General features: G+C 35.4%; 1 protein-coding gene across 1 annotated transcript; it reads left to right on the top strand.

The window, feature by feature from the left end:
- The first annotated feature begins 567 nt into the window (after nucleotides 1–567).
- Nucleotides 568–14,096, top strand: PDE312 (Nucleic acid-binding, OB-fold-like protein). The gene is made up of 12 exons (XM_022053201.2): nucleotides 568–1,385; nucleotides 7,929–7,988; nucleotides 8,082–8,111; nucleotides 8,472–8,545; nucleotides 10,623–10,704; nucleotides 10,804–10,877; nucleotides 11,145–11,211; nucleotides 11,851–11,943; nucleotides 12,072–12,248; nucleotides 12,344–12,394; nucleotides 13,135–13,286; nucleotides 13,589–14,096. The coding sequence occupies exons 1-12, from the start codon at nucleotides 639–641 to the stop codon at nucleotides 14,007–14,009; spliced, it is 2,028 nt and encodes a 675-aa protein (XP_021908893.2). The 5' UTR covers nucleotides 568–638; the 3' UTR covers nucleotides 14,010–14,096.
- Nucleotides 14,097–14,458: the final 362 nt, after the last annotated feature.

Genomic DNA, 14,458 nt, shown 5'->3' with positions numbered 1-14,458 from the left:
GCAACAAGGTCTCTGCCACCTGGCGCGTCCTGGTTGGTCAGGGCTGTTGACCGAACAGTTGGCATAGCAATATTTTTCTAAATTACATTTTGACCCATGATTTTTTATTTTTCTTTCAAAAATATCTCTAGAACCCAAATTTTCACCTTTTTTTTCCAAAATTATTTTCAATTAAATCTCTAAACAATTTTTACCTTTTCTTATTATTATTAATTATTATTTTTATTAAAATAAATTTTTGTTGTATTATACCATTTACAACCTCTTTGACTTGAATTAAATATGAATTAATAAATAAGTTTTATTAAATTTATAAAGCTATCTAAAACATAGCTTTCATAACATCTATACAAGAAAAGCTGTAAAGAATCAAGGTAATGATATTCCATCAGAAAAAAAATAATTATAATAATAATAATAATCGAGCCATTGATAAATTATGATAATTACAATATAAATTAATGATAATAATAATAAAAATAAATTATAAATAATTTAAACTTGTATGTAATGTTCCGGTGCCACCTGGGACCTGTGTCGTACAAGTCAAATATCCATTTACGATTTCAAACACACTTTATCCGGTCAAAACCCCAATTCCCACCCTCTCTGCACTAAAACCCCGCGCGAAGAGGATAATGCAAGTCCTCCAAAACCCTCCTCTCTTCACCTTCCCCAAGTCTCTAAACCCCCCCGGCAAATCCCTCCACCTTCCCACCCTCAACATTCTTCCATTGCGTCGTGCCTCGACTACCACCCTTAACTTTCCATCATCCAAGTGCTTCAGCTCCGATGAGTTCCCGGTGGATGAGACTTTCCTCGAGAACTTTGGGCCCAAGGACAAGGAGACCGAGGACGAAGCCCGCCGTCGCAACTGGATGGAGCGCGGTTGGGCTCCATGGGAGGAAATCCTCTCGCCCGAGGCCTATTTTGCACGCAAATCCCTCAACGAGGGAGAGGAGGTTCCCCTCCAGTCCCCCGAATCCATTGAGGCTTTCAAGATGCTGAGGCCATCTTACCGTCTCAAGAAGATGAAAGAAATGGGGATGACCCAAGACGAGTGGTACGCCAAGCAGTTCGAGATTAAAGGGGAGGTCCCGCCACCATTGGAGACCTTTTGGGCGGGGCCCCTAGTCGTGCGCCACGTGCCCCCTAGGGATTGGCCTCCTAGAGGGTGGGAGGTGGACAGGAAGGAGCTGGAGTTCATGAGGGAGGCGCACAAGTTGCAGGCCGTGAGGGTGGGGTTGGAGGAGTTGGAAAGGGAGGTGAGGGAAGGAACGGATACCCTGGAGGAAATGTGTTGGGACAGATACAAAATGTTCCTCAAGCAATACAATGAGTGGGTAGCCGCCAATAAGGATAGATTGGAGGAGGAGTCTTACAAGGTACGTGAACTCCAGGTTATATTGGTTAATTCTGGAATTATGGCATACTTTTATAAATTATGACAATGGAAGTTGATATTTTTCTTAATATAACACTATATATGGAGGAAGGGAAGTGGAATGAAATGAAAGAAAATGATGGGATTTTCTTACCTTTAGTAGAAGTAAGGGGGGATTTTCCATTAATTCAAGGTAGTAGATGTGAAAGGAATTAAAAATTTTAGATAGGGAGGTTTCTATTTTATTCTTTTTAACTAACTGATTATTTTGTTGATAAAGGGTATAGTTGATTATTTTCTCATAAATCATTTTTAAGTTAAACTAGAAAAAAAACAGTAATCTTCTTTTTAAAATTTGAACTTCTGAATAACAAGATAAATGCTTTAATTTTAATTTTTTTTTAAAATTATTCCTTTTTTTCCCCTCATTGCTTTACTAATTTTTATCCAAAGAAAGTGTAAGCTAAATTATCTAAGATTAGGTGGCAAAGCTTTAACGGGAAGAAAAAGAATGAGTAGTATTTTTCTGATGGAACTCCAGCAAAAGTTTTTATTTGACAATCTTGAGGCCATGTTGACTAAATGAATTAATTTTGTTGAATTCATCTGAAAATCTATGTTGATTGGAACTACTATAAAAAAATTTTTAAAAGACAATGAAATTTGTTCTCCTAAGCTATCTTCATAACAAATCAATAATTCTTGTGAGATTCATTTGGAAATTAATAACTAATTTGACTTTAAAAAATGAATATTCTATCTAAAATGAAAAAAATTAATTTTATATAAACTTTCTAGTAGAGGTGGAGCCACACATTTTAAATTTTATCAAAAGTGGTAGAATTTTAAACCATTATTTCAATTATACTTGGAACTAGCTATGGGCTTAGAATTTATCATATTTTAATAGAATTTGCATCATTTTAAGTTAAATTAAGTATAAACTTTCTAATGAATTTCACAGAAATTCTTGGTTTCTTCTAAACAGAGCCGATTGAAGTTTGAGTAAAATTGAAGTAATATTGTTTCAGTTGATAATCTAAATTTCATTAACATAACCTAAATTGTTGATTATAAGTACCCAAATTCTCTTAAATATTTTGGGTCTTATGAAAGGAAAGAAATAATAGGGTGTTTGATAGCAAAGAGTAGAGAATGGTATGCTTAAAAATAGATTGTTACACTATTTTGAATCTATCTTGTTAGATTATGATATTGTTAGGATGGAAGATTTTGGGCATGTCATTGACACCTTAACACAATTGTAAATGTTTTGTATATATATGGTGCCCTTGTAGAAAATGTTAGAATAAGGATAGTTTAGTATTTACTCTTTCTGGACAGGTGGAATGTCCATCATCACCACCAAAAATTGGTTACGTTTGTTGCTTGTTTTTCTTTTTCTGTTTTTCTCTCACACCCTCACTTTTTGTGTGACATTAGGGCAATGAGTGCCTATAAATGGCACCTCACCCTCTCTGTTTTAGTAAGTAAGAAATGAGAGAAGAATCTCTCATTTTATCTCTCAAACTCTGCTTCTATTAAAATCTTCATAGTATCAAAGCGCCTCTGATTCAGAAATCTCCTTCCGCGTGCGACAGATTCTTCAATGGTCATGGATGACCAAAACTCTTCATCACTCGAAGTTATTTCGGGTACGTATCTCCTCAACTCAATCAATACTGGAATGGTGGAGCAACATTCATCGTTCATCACCAGCCATCGACTCAATGGCGATAATTACCTCCAATGGTCGACGTCTATGCGGCTATTCATCCGAGGGAAAAGATGCGATGAATCTCTCACAGGAGAAGCTCCAGAACCTTCATCGAATGACCCATGTGCTCGAACTTGAAAAATCGACAACAGCATGGTAATGTCCTGGTTGCTAAGCTCTATGACTTCCGAAATTAGTGAAAATTTTCTTTTATATGAGACTGCTCACAAAGTCTGGGAAGCTACTCGTGAGTTTTACTTCAGCCGCGAAAACATCTCAGTAATTTTCGAAGTCGAATCCACCATCCACGAACTGCGGTAAGGTGAGCTGAACATTACTCAATATTATAACGCTCTCACTCGCAACTGGCAGCAGCTCAACGTCTTCGAAGATCATCAATGGAGCTGCCCAAAAGATGCTAAAAAATATAAAGAAATTGTGGAGTAGAAAAGAATCTTCTAGTTCCTCATGGCGCTCAACAAAAGCCTGAATGAAGTGCGGAGTCGAGTTCTAAGCACGAAACCACTGATGGGTATTCATGAGGTCTTCTCTGAAGTTCGACGAGAAGAAAGCAGGAAGAAATTGATGTTGGGAGAACCTCAGTCGACTCAGCTGAGTGAGAATGTTTCTGCTCTTACTTCTCGCATCTCTGATTCCCGTGGAAAGAAAGGGCGTCCATTCTGTGAGTTCTGCAAAAAGACAAGGCACGTTCGTGAGAAGTGCTGAAAGCTTCATGGGAGACCAGGAGAGAAGAGGATCATCGAGACACCTCACGGAAACTTGGCGACTCCGGAAGAGCTTTCTGTTCAGCCCGAAAGTGCTCCCTTCAGTTCAGAACAAATGGAGGCACTAGTGAAACTTTTTTCGTTAAAAATGGGAAGTCTGAGTAATTCCTCTGCCTCTGTTGCCCAAAAAGTTAAATACTCATTTGGTTTATCAACATGGTTCTATAAAAAACAGATTTGGATTGTGGATTCTGGGGCATCTGACCATATGATAGGATATGGGGCATCTGACCATATCAGTTCTTGCTCGGTGATCATCTTGAATATAAGGAAGATCTATTAATTAAGATTGATGATGGTTCAAGTTCTAGAGTGGCAGGAATTGGCTCTACAAAAATATCATCCTACTTGACACTCAACTTGGTTTTTTATATGCGTTATTTGGATTGCAATCTACTGTTTATAAGTAGATTGTGTAAAGACATGAATTGTATGGTGAAATGTGACAATCATTCTTGTGTATTTCAAGACTTAGTTTTAGGGAAGACGATTGACAATGCTAGGATGGATTCAGATCTCTACTATCTTGCAATTGACCCACCTACCTCAAGTAAACAAGTTTCTAATGTTGTATGTGATAATTCGGTTTCTATAGATTGTTTAAACGATGATGACACAATTATGTTATGGCATCATCGATTAGGCCACCCAAACTTTTTATACTTAAAGCAATTATGTCCTACTTTATTCAAGAATAAAAATCTACTTTCATTTCAATGTGAAGTGTGTCAATTTTCGAAACACATTCGCAATTCTTTTCCTAGTATACCATATAAATCCACACAACCATTTATTTTAATCCATAGTGATGTTTGAGAACTTTCACGAGTCAAAACTATTATTGGAAAAAAATGTTTTGTATCTTTTATTGATGACCATAGTAGAATTATCTGAGTCTTTCTTATGAGAGAAAAGTATGAAGTGAGCCAAATATTTCAGAAATTTAATACTATGATTCAAAACCAGTTTCACACCACAATACAAATATTGAAAACCGATAATGCATGTGAATACTTAGAATCATCCTAGGAGAATATTTTAATAATGAAGGTATCCTCCATCAAAACTCTTGTGTATATACCCCACAACAAAATGGCATAGCCGAAAGAAAAAATAGACGCATACTTGAAGTTACTAGATCATTGATGTTTACAACCCATGTTCGTAAATTTTTGTGGGGTGAAGCCGTTCTTACCTCTACCTACTTGATCAATCGAATGCCCACTCGGATACTAAATTTCAAAACTCTTTATAAAGTTCTCTTTCCAACATTTCCAAAATCTCATGTTTTAAACACTATCCCATTGAAAATATTTGGTTGCACCGTTAATGTTCACATTCACACTCACCTCAAGGAGAAATTTGATCCAATGGCTGTTAAATGTGTGTTTGTTGGTTATTCCTCAAATAAAAAAGGATGCAAATGTTTTTTTCTCAGGTACTCATCGTTTTTACAATATTATGGATGTAACTTCTTTGATAATCAACCATTTTATCCCACAACTAATATTCAGGGGGAGAATTTCACTCAAGAATATCAGTTAGCCCTCTTGCACCTTAAATCCTGTTGATATTTTTTCAGAATGTTCATATCCAGGAAAGCACAGAAAAACCGAATCCACAACAGATACTAATAACATAAATACTGATGGCATATTACCTGCAAAAAGTAAGCTACGGATCTATACAAGGAGAAATAAAACTCAAGATAGTAGAATTCCTAAATCAATCACGCAAAGTCATGAGTCAACTCCTGGACCAAGCACTTATAATACTACAGGATATAATACTACAGGATATGAAATTTCTGACTCACTGGTTAATATTGACACTAATGCTGAACTTCCTATTGCCTTGAGAAAAGGTGTCCGGTTTTGCACCATGCATCCCATATAGGATTATGTGTCATATTACAAGTTGTCTTCAACATACAATATACTTGTTAGTAAGCTCGATAACAATATTGTCCCAAGAACTGTTCATGAGGCACTTGAGCTTGCAGAATGGAAAGCCGCAATCCAAGAAGAGATCACAGCACTTGAGAAGAATGAGACATGAGAACTATCTGATCTACCTTCAGGGAAAAAGACTGTAGGGTGTAAATGGATCTTTACCATAAAGTATAATTCTAATGGAACTGTGAGCCGTCATAAAGCTCGCCTCGTTGCCAAAAGCTTCACTCAGTCATATGGGATTGACTATCAGGAAACTTTTGCCCTAGTTGTTATACATAACACAATATGGGTTTTATTCTCCTTGCCATCAAACCTTCATTAGCCTCTTCATCAACTTGATGTAAAGAATGTTTTCTTCAATGGAGATCTTGAAGAATAAGTTTACATGGAAGTCCCTCCTGGACTTAGCATCAGGTCTAAGAAGGTATCCAGACTAAAAAAAAGCTCTCTACGGCCTTAAGCAGTCTCCAAGGGCATAATTTGAGAGATTTTCAAGGGCAGTAAAACAGATGGGATATGTTCAGTGCCAGTCTGATCACATACTTTTTGCCAAAAGCAGTGCCACGGGGAAGAAATCTATTCTAATTGTATATGTTGATGACATTATCTTAACAGGTGATAATAATGAAGAAATTCTGGAACTCAAAAGGTTTCTAGCCAAAGAATTTGAGATCAAAGACCTTGGGTTACTTCAATACTTTTTTGGGATGGAAGTAGCTCGATCTAAGAAATGTATCTCTGTTTCACAACGCAAATATGTTTTAGATTTTTTAAAGGAAACAGATATGTTGGTTGTAAACCTGTAGGAACACCGATGGAGTCCAATGTCAAAATCGGTCTCAAAAATGATAGCAAACCTGTTGATAAAGACATATACCAGAGACTTGTTGACAAACTTATCTATCTTGCTCATACCAGACCTGATATCAGTTTTGCTGTGAGCACTGTAAGTTAGTTTATGGCTGAACCAACTGAAGAACATATGAGTGTCATTTACCAGATTCTGAGGTACTTAAAGATGACCCCTGATCAGGGGTTGTTCTTCCAAAAAATAATAAACAAAAACATTGAGGTCTTCACTGATGCTGATTGGGCAGGATCAGTGACTGATAGAAAATCAACAAGTGACTGCTGTACATATGTGTGAGGCAACCTAGTCATTTGACGAATTAAGAAATAGTCAGTTGTATCTAGAAGTACTGTTGAAGCTGAATTAAGGTCTTTTGCTCATGGAATATGTGAAGGTGTATGGTTGAAGAAGATTCTATCTGAACTAAACTTTGGTATTCCTAATCTTATGAAACTCTGGTGTGATAATCAATCAACCATCAGTATGGCCAAAGATCCAGTGCATCATGATAGAACCAAGCATGTGTAGATTGATCGTCATTTCATTAAAGAGAAGATAGAAAATAAGATGATTACCCTACACTATGTTTCTACTGATCTTCAGACTACTGATATCCATACAAAGGCACTATTAACAGGAAAATCTAATAATATTGTATCCAATCTAGAATTATTCAATATATATGTAACCTAAATTGATGGGGAGTATAGAAAATGTTACAATAAGGGTAATTTAGTATTTACTCTTTTTGGACAAATGGAATGTCCACCATCACCACCAAAAATTGGTTACGTTTGTTGCTATTTTTCTTTTTCTGTTTTTCTCTCACACTCACACTTTTGGTGTGACATCAGGGCAATTTTTACCTATAAATGGCACTTCATCCTCTCTGTTTTAGTAAGCAATAAAGGAGAGAAGAACATCTCATTTTATCTCCTAAACTCTGCTTCCATTAAAATCTTCAGCCCTCTTTGACACTTTGTGAATAATATCTCTTTTACCTTTTTATCTCAAAAAAAAACATTGACAACCTTCTGATTCAGTTATGAGGAAAAAGATTTGGTAGAAAGTTCAATGTCATAATTATTTCAGTTACATGGAAGAAGGTGGCTCTTCAGGGATATGCATACTGCTTTTAGGATCATATAGTCCGTATACGTTGTATGTTTGGTCGACTGGCTCATTCAGGAGTGTAATGTGCAATTTCTTGTTCTTATTCTTCTTTTCTTAAATACAGTATGACCAAGACTACCATCCTGGTAGGAGAAAACGAGGAAAGGACTACAAAGACGGAATGGTAGAATGCTATGTGTCTCTTTTGTTCCTTCGAATATTTTCAATTTAATTTGAATTGCATAAACGTGATTGTATTCTTTTACAATGTATGCAGTATGAACTTCCCTTCTATTATCCTGGACAGGTGAGTTCTCTAGACTGTTCATTGACATGGTTTCCCCTAATTTTTGTTTACCTGTGAGTCTTATCCCCAAAAAGTTAAAACATGTGCATATGAATACATGCGCAAACTCATATTTTTTTTTTCAATTATTTGACAGCAAACTCAAACTGTTATGTGCACTGATTGGTGTATGTCTTAAACTATTTTGCCTGCACCAACGCCATGAGTTTGCTTTTACCAATGTCATTCATTTTTCTTGCTGATTCTGCTGAATAGTTTTTTGCATATCAAACATAATACAAGATAAAGATATATGTTTCTAAAATTTGCTACATATCTTTCAAAGACATGAAATCTTCATGACGCATAGTGTCTTTGCAGATTTGTGAGGGAAAAGTAAGCACTTTACACCTATACCAGGGAGCATTTGTGGACATTGGAGGTGTTTATGATGGGTATTTATTGATGCTCCTCTTGTTTAGTCTTGATGACATTAGTTTTCGTCACTTGAAGGGCTCATAACAACTATTTGATTCACTTAATTCGAATGTTTCTCCTCCTAACTTGATTCTAATTATATTGTTATGATTTTGTATTCCCTTTCTTATTCTTTGTTTTAGTTAGTGAAGAAAGAGTGACTAGTTCTTGATAAACTGCCTTGTCTAGTTGTGTTGTTTCCTATGGCCAAAACTGGATGTAGTTATGGTTTTGTTGTGGATGAGAATAAGGGCTCATCAATAGAAACCCGTTTGATCTCTTAATGAGATCTCGAAATGATAAGAGCTTGTTAAACGAGAACCATGCCGTCTCTTTATTGAGGGCTGATTTGCTTTTTTATTCATAGACACTACAAAGTAACTCCCGAACTGTCTGGAATAGATAACTTCTAAACTGCCTAGTAACTCCCAAACTGTCTGGAAAAACAATCTTTTCTTACAACTAAGGAAAAAAAAGCTTACATTCTAAGGAATAGATAACTTCTAAACTGCCTAGTAACTCCCAAACTGTCTGTAAAAACAACCGTTTCTTATATCTAAGGAAAAAAAAGCCTACATTTTAACATTGAAATTGTATAGGAACTATACAAAATTTAATTTACTTTTTTCTTTCTTATCTCCATGTATAGATCTTCTATAAATCAAACCAGACTCCATTAGTCTTGTCTGGTCCATAAAATACTCCCTCCCTTAATAGCAGGTTTGTCCTCAAGCACGGGAGAGATTAACTTGAGCCATTAGACTCTAGAGCAATCCTGTCATATCCTCTCCCAAACCTACCCTACTCTAGTTCTACTTGTCACAAGCACATTAATCTTGATATAAGTTCAGGAAGGATATTGATTTTTGTGGGATAAGACATGAGGCTTAGAAGTAACATTCAAACATGATGAATGATTATTTTGGAAGTCACCCATAACTTTTGGCTCTATACCAATATGTTATGACCTTAAATTATATTTAGGTATGGGTTTTTTGTAGAAGAGGGTGAGGGCTGATTAAGAGAGAACCTCTTGATGTCCTAATGATAAGGGCTCGTCAAGAGAGATTAAGCACCCTTTAGAAGAGAATTCTTAATAAGTTTAGAAAAGAAACACATTTTTAAGAAGATTTCTGCTTTCTTTTTTATTCACAGGTGATGCAAATTTATACAGACTTAGAGACAAGAAAAGATCATAGAATATTTCCTGAGCAATAGTAACTCTCAAACTTCCTGGTAATTGCAGAACTGTCTGTCACATCTAAGAAGCTGTTTAAGTGCTGAAAGAAAAGTGTTTAAAGTAGTAGGGTGCTTTTAAGTTTACTTAAGGCAGATAAATTCTGATCTAAAAGTAAGCATTTATGCATTGGGAGTGCTGATTGTCAAAAACTAAGCAATAAATAATTAATAGAGATATATATTTACTTATCTTGTTTTTATGTATATATTGGTAACTTTAAGAAGGTATCAAGAGAGTAATTAAATAAATTAGCTAGAAAAAAATAAGAACTTAAAAGTTAGGAGTAGGGTGTTTCTTAACCTTTTCAAAGTCACTTCTAAAAACCTAATAAACACTAATTTTTATTCTTCAAAACACGAATATTCCAGTATGGATGCTTATGATATTCCAGTATGGATGCCTATGTTTATAGATTCTGGTCTAACAGTTAGAAGGAAAACGAATCAGAGAATTAAGACAATGCCATACGGTGCAAGCATTCTCCTTTGTTTCCACTTTCACTGCTTAACTTTCTTTATTTATGAAAGCAACTAATATGATGTAAGTTGAAAAAAGCAACATGGCTTAACTTAATTTAGTGGAAACAGAGTTCATTTCACTTAAATGGCCCATTTGCTCGCCACAGTTACTCTGTAACGTGGCCATTCAGTTCCTTATTCTTGTACCACTAAAATAGTTCAACCAGAACCTTTCTATTTGCTTGTCTTATGAGTATTAGCTAATTTATCATCAATCTGCTTAGAGTGGGTTTAGGACTTCATAAAGAATATTGGGTTAAAAGTTATTTATGAGATATCTGTCGCCTTGTTTTTCAGGTGGGTCCCTATAAAAGGTAATGATTGGTATTGGATTCGTCATCACATAAAAGTTGGTGTGCATGTCATTGTTGAAATTTTGGTGAGTACAGTGATGTATTCCTTTGTTTTGGGTAATGAGCTCTAAGCAGAAAGCATTAGACCAGTTTTTAGCTGTTTGATTAATCCAACACTTTTGCAGGCAAAACGAGACCCTTACCGTTTTCGATTTCCTATAGAGATGCGTTTTGTCCATCCTAATATCGATCACCTGATGTACGTATTTTCATGCACCTGTCTGATCCTTTCCCCTTAAAATCAGCAGTTGTATTAAATTGATTTCAATATGTATTGGTAGATTTTAAGATAACTTGTTTACCTACAAAATAATTGTGACTTCAGAGGAAAGAGTAACTATGACTTGGTACTGATAACCATTAAGTTATATTAGAAATTAGTTTCAAGATTTATGTTGAACAAGTCTAAAGGTAATGATTTTAATGATTTAACTCTTTGATTTAAACATTTTACCTATGCTTCCAGCTTTAATAGATTTGACTTCCCGCCAATATTTCACCATGATGAGGATACTAATCCAGATGAATTACGGGTATGTCCCATTTCTTCTCAAAGCACCATGCTCTACTTGTACCTTTACTCACACACACAGTTGAGCATTTGTATCCTTCACTGATGCTTCCATATGTCCTGAATTGATCTTATATTGAGATGGTTTGTATTTTTTTAATAAAATTTTAAGGTTTGGTTGTTTCAGGAGCAGTGCTTTAATATATTAACTAATGCTACTTTTTTTATAAAAAAAATCAATGTATCTGACTCCATTGTTGAAAATGAGAGGTCATAATAACTAAACATGAAAAGAACATTAATTATCTAAAATAATTAATGCATATAAACTTCCTAGCAAAAATGTAAGTTTTAGGAAAAATATTGGAAAACATGAAAAGAACAATAATGATCTAAAATAATTATTTATTTATGCTTTAAACTATTTATTATTGCACCACCACTGATTTTATGCTTGAGTTCTGCCCCTTGTTTGTTTAATCAATAAATGGCCTATTATACTCTTCTTTTCTTTGCTCAAACAAATCACTTGGTCCACTACATATGTGGACAAAGATTACTATTTTTTGCTTCTTTCCACCTAGTAAATGTTTTTGTATCGTTAATTTAATTATTTGGCATGCTTAATGCCTTTCAATTAGTAATGTTGTTCCATTTGCAGCGTGATTGTGGAAGACCTCCTATTCCCAGAAAAGATCCAGGAAGTAAACCAGAAGAGGAACCACTATTGTCGAATCATCCTTATGTTGACAAGGTATTCTTGACATAAGTCTTGTCAACTGCTTATGTAAAGACATTCTTCTGGTATCTTTAAAATGACTGTTTATTCATGTGCAGACTGGGCTTCCAGTTGTCATATTTTGAAGAAATTCTGTTATGCAGTTATGGCAGATTCACGTTGCTGAACAGATGATTTTGGATGATTTCGAAGCTCATCCTGAGAAATACAAAGGGAAAAAACTCTCAGAATTAACTGATGAGGATGGTTACGATGAAGAAAAGAGTGTTGTATATACTGAAGCCTATTATAAAAAAACACGAATACCGAAAGTAATTCTGGTGAGGTTTTTCTTTTTCCTAAGATTTTCTCCTTAGATATGCCATTGGATGATATTTTGTCCTATCCACCTAATCTTGCTTGTATCTTTGGGCAGAAAACAAGTGTTAAAGAGCTTGATCTGGATGCTGCCTTAGCTGAGTGTGAGGTTATTTCCCTTTCTTATTTCCCATCCATACTCTAGATACTTGCAAATCATCCTCCAGGTTTCTCATAAATGTTTGTTTATTTAACTCTATATTATAGAAGCTTGTTTTGTTAACTCTCTCTGGCTTGTTGGTAGTTTTCTCGGAGATGGTGAGTTTTTCTAATTTGAAATTCTCTATTGAGTGAGCTCCCTAAAATTCTTGTTGGTTTGACCAATTCTTTGGATTAGTCAAGTAATGTACATCTCTCACCCTGTCATTCTGAATGCAAATTGGGCACAAGAGAGGTCTGGTGATCAAACTATGATGACGAACTGGAATTTTTTTCCCATTTTTTGTGTTATGTTCTTGTTCAAGTAGATTGATGTTAACCATTGTTTATATTCACGTGGAAGTCCTTTACTGTAATAAATTGTGGATTTTATTCATTCTTCATCTTTCCTTTTGTTTTTTAAAAAAACTTTTCCTGCCTATTCCCATACATGTTTGCTGAATATGATTATTTATTTCATGTCATCTGAAATAATTTTATGCAAGACAATCCAGTAGGCCCTTTGTAAATAACTATTAATATTTTTATATAACCATGCATGTTTAAGTACGATTTTAATCAAACTGCAGTTTATAAGCTTAAGATCTTAGTGAACAAACCGGGGCCGGCCGGAGAAGAAGGGGAGAAACATAAAATCTTAGTTAAATAATTAAAGTTGTTTTTCTTAACTTTGTTGTTTGTTTGGTTCAGCACCATAACATGCTAAGAAAGGAAGCAAAAGAAAGAGGAGAAGAATATAAAATCAACAAGCTTCGACGAAACATTGAAATGGACGAGTATGATTTCCTGCATTGGCAGCGATCCTTTGAGGAAAGAGAAGCTTTAATCAGAGATATTAGCTGGTATTCCTATAGCTACAGATTTTTTTGTTCAAATATTGGTTCTGTTTTTCTTTCATTTCAATTTAATGGGAAATCTTTCATTATTTTAACTCCTCTCTTGTCCTCCATATGTTATTTGAAAACTTTTGTTTCCCTAATATGTGATTGGATTTTCTGTCCTTGCGTGATTTGAGTGGTTCAGACATTTAAATTCTTTTGTTCTTCATGATTAGACCAATACTCTTGCAATGATTTAAAGAAAGATTGATTCCGGTGAGTTGGTTTCACTTGGTTCCCACTAAAGCTCTATGGTTGTTTTGCAGCCGGCAAGCTCTTGGCCTGCCTTTGGAAGAGCCGGGGAGGTATAAAGATGCAAACTACTTTGGGAAAGATCAATATGATCCTTCAAATCCCTTGTATCGGTATGACTATTGGGGAGAACCAAAGAATTCGGAAAAGAGTAAGCAAGAGAGGATGACAGATGCACATAACAAATCTATAGTTGGCAAGGGCAACGTTTGGTATGAAATGTCTTATGAGGATGCAATTGAACAAAGGATGCAAAGAGAAGCTTTGGGAAAAGCAGTGATGATCAAAGAAGATGAAAAGTCAGAGTCAGATGCAAGTGATGAGGATGAGGACGATTTTGATTATAGCATTCTAGGGGTAGATTTTTCAGATCAGCCTGTTGTTAATGGAACTGAATCATCCAGAATATCAGATGAGGGTATGTTCGAGAACTAATGCACGAATGCAGTGCCTGTAGTTTGTACTGTATATTTGATAAATGAAATGAAAAATGAGAAGAAATGCATAAAGGCTTTTACAAAATTAGATTAGTAGTAATCAACCCTTCTCAACTCATTCCAAGTATCGCAACTGCTGAACTGGCGGAGTTGATGCATAAACAATTCGTTGTTCTTGTGACTTCTCCAACAGTGTGATGCTTAAATAACAGTGCTTTAGCGTCTTGAAGGCTCAATGGTGATGGGGAACTGGAGGGGAATGTCGTTTTTCACTTAAATTTGCTGTTGAAATTGGCTCCGTTCCTTAAAAGTTGTTGACAAAAGTCTCAATCTTCTGTCAACTACTTGGAGCTGAAGCACTCAGAGGAAGTGTGGATGAAGCTTGTAGCAAGGAGGGTTTAGAGGTTTAGGAAAGGTGAAAAGAGGGTTAATTTGCATTATCTTCAT

The sequence above is a fragment of the Carica papaya genome, chromosome 9 (genome assembly GCF_054855325.1).
Source record: "Carica papaya isolate Zhongbai chromosome 9, ASM5485532v1, whole genome shotgun sequence".
Taxonomy (NCBI): domain Eukaryota; kingdom Viridiplantae; phylum Streptophyta; class Magnoliopsida; order Brassicales; family Caricaceae; genus Carica; species Carica papaya.
This window is presented reverse-complemented; position numbering and strand designations above follow the sequence as displayed.

Bases quoted from the DNA above. Each gene is read 5' to 3' on its own strand.
- PDE312 (XM_022053201.2), top strand. From the start codon at position 639: ATGCAAGTCCTCCAAAACCCTCCTCTCTTCACCTTCCCCAAGTCTCTA. The intron at 8,546-10,622 runs GTATTTATTGAT...CTTGTTTTTCAG, and splicing joins ATTGGAGGTGTTTATGATGG to GTGGGTCCCTATAAAAGGTA. The intron at 12,249-12,343 runs GTGAGGTTTTTC...ATCTTTGGGCAG, and splicing joins GAATACCGAAAGTAATTCTG to AAAACAAGTGTTAAAGAGCT.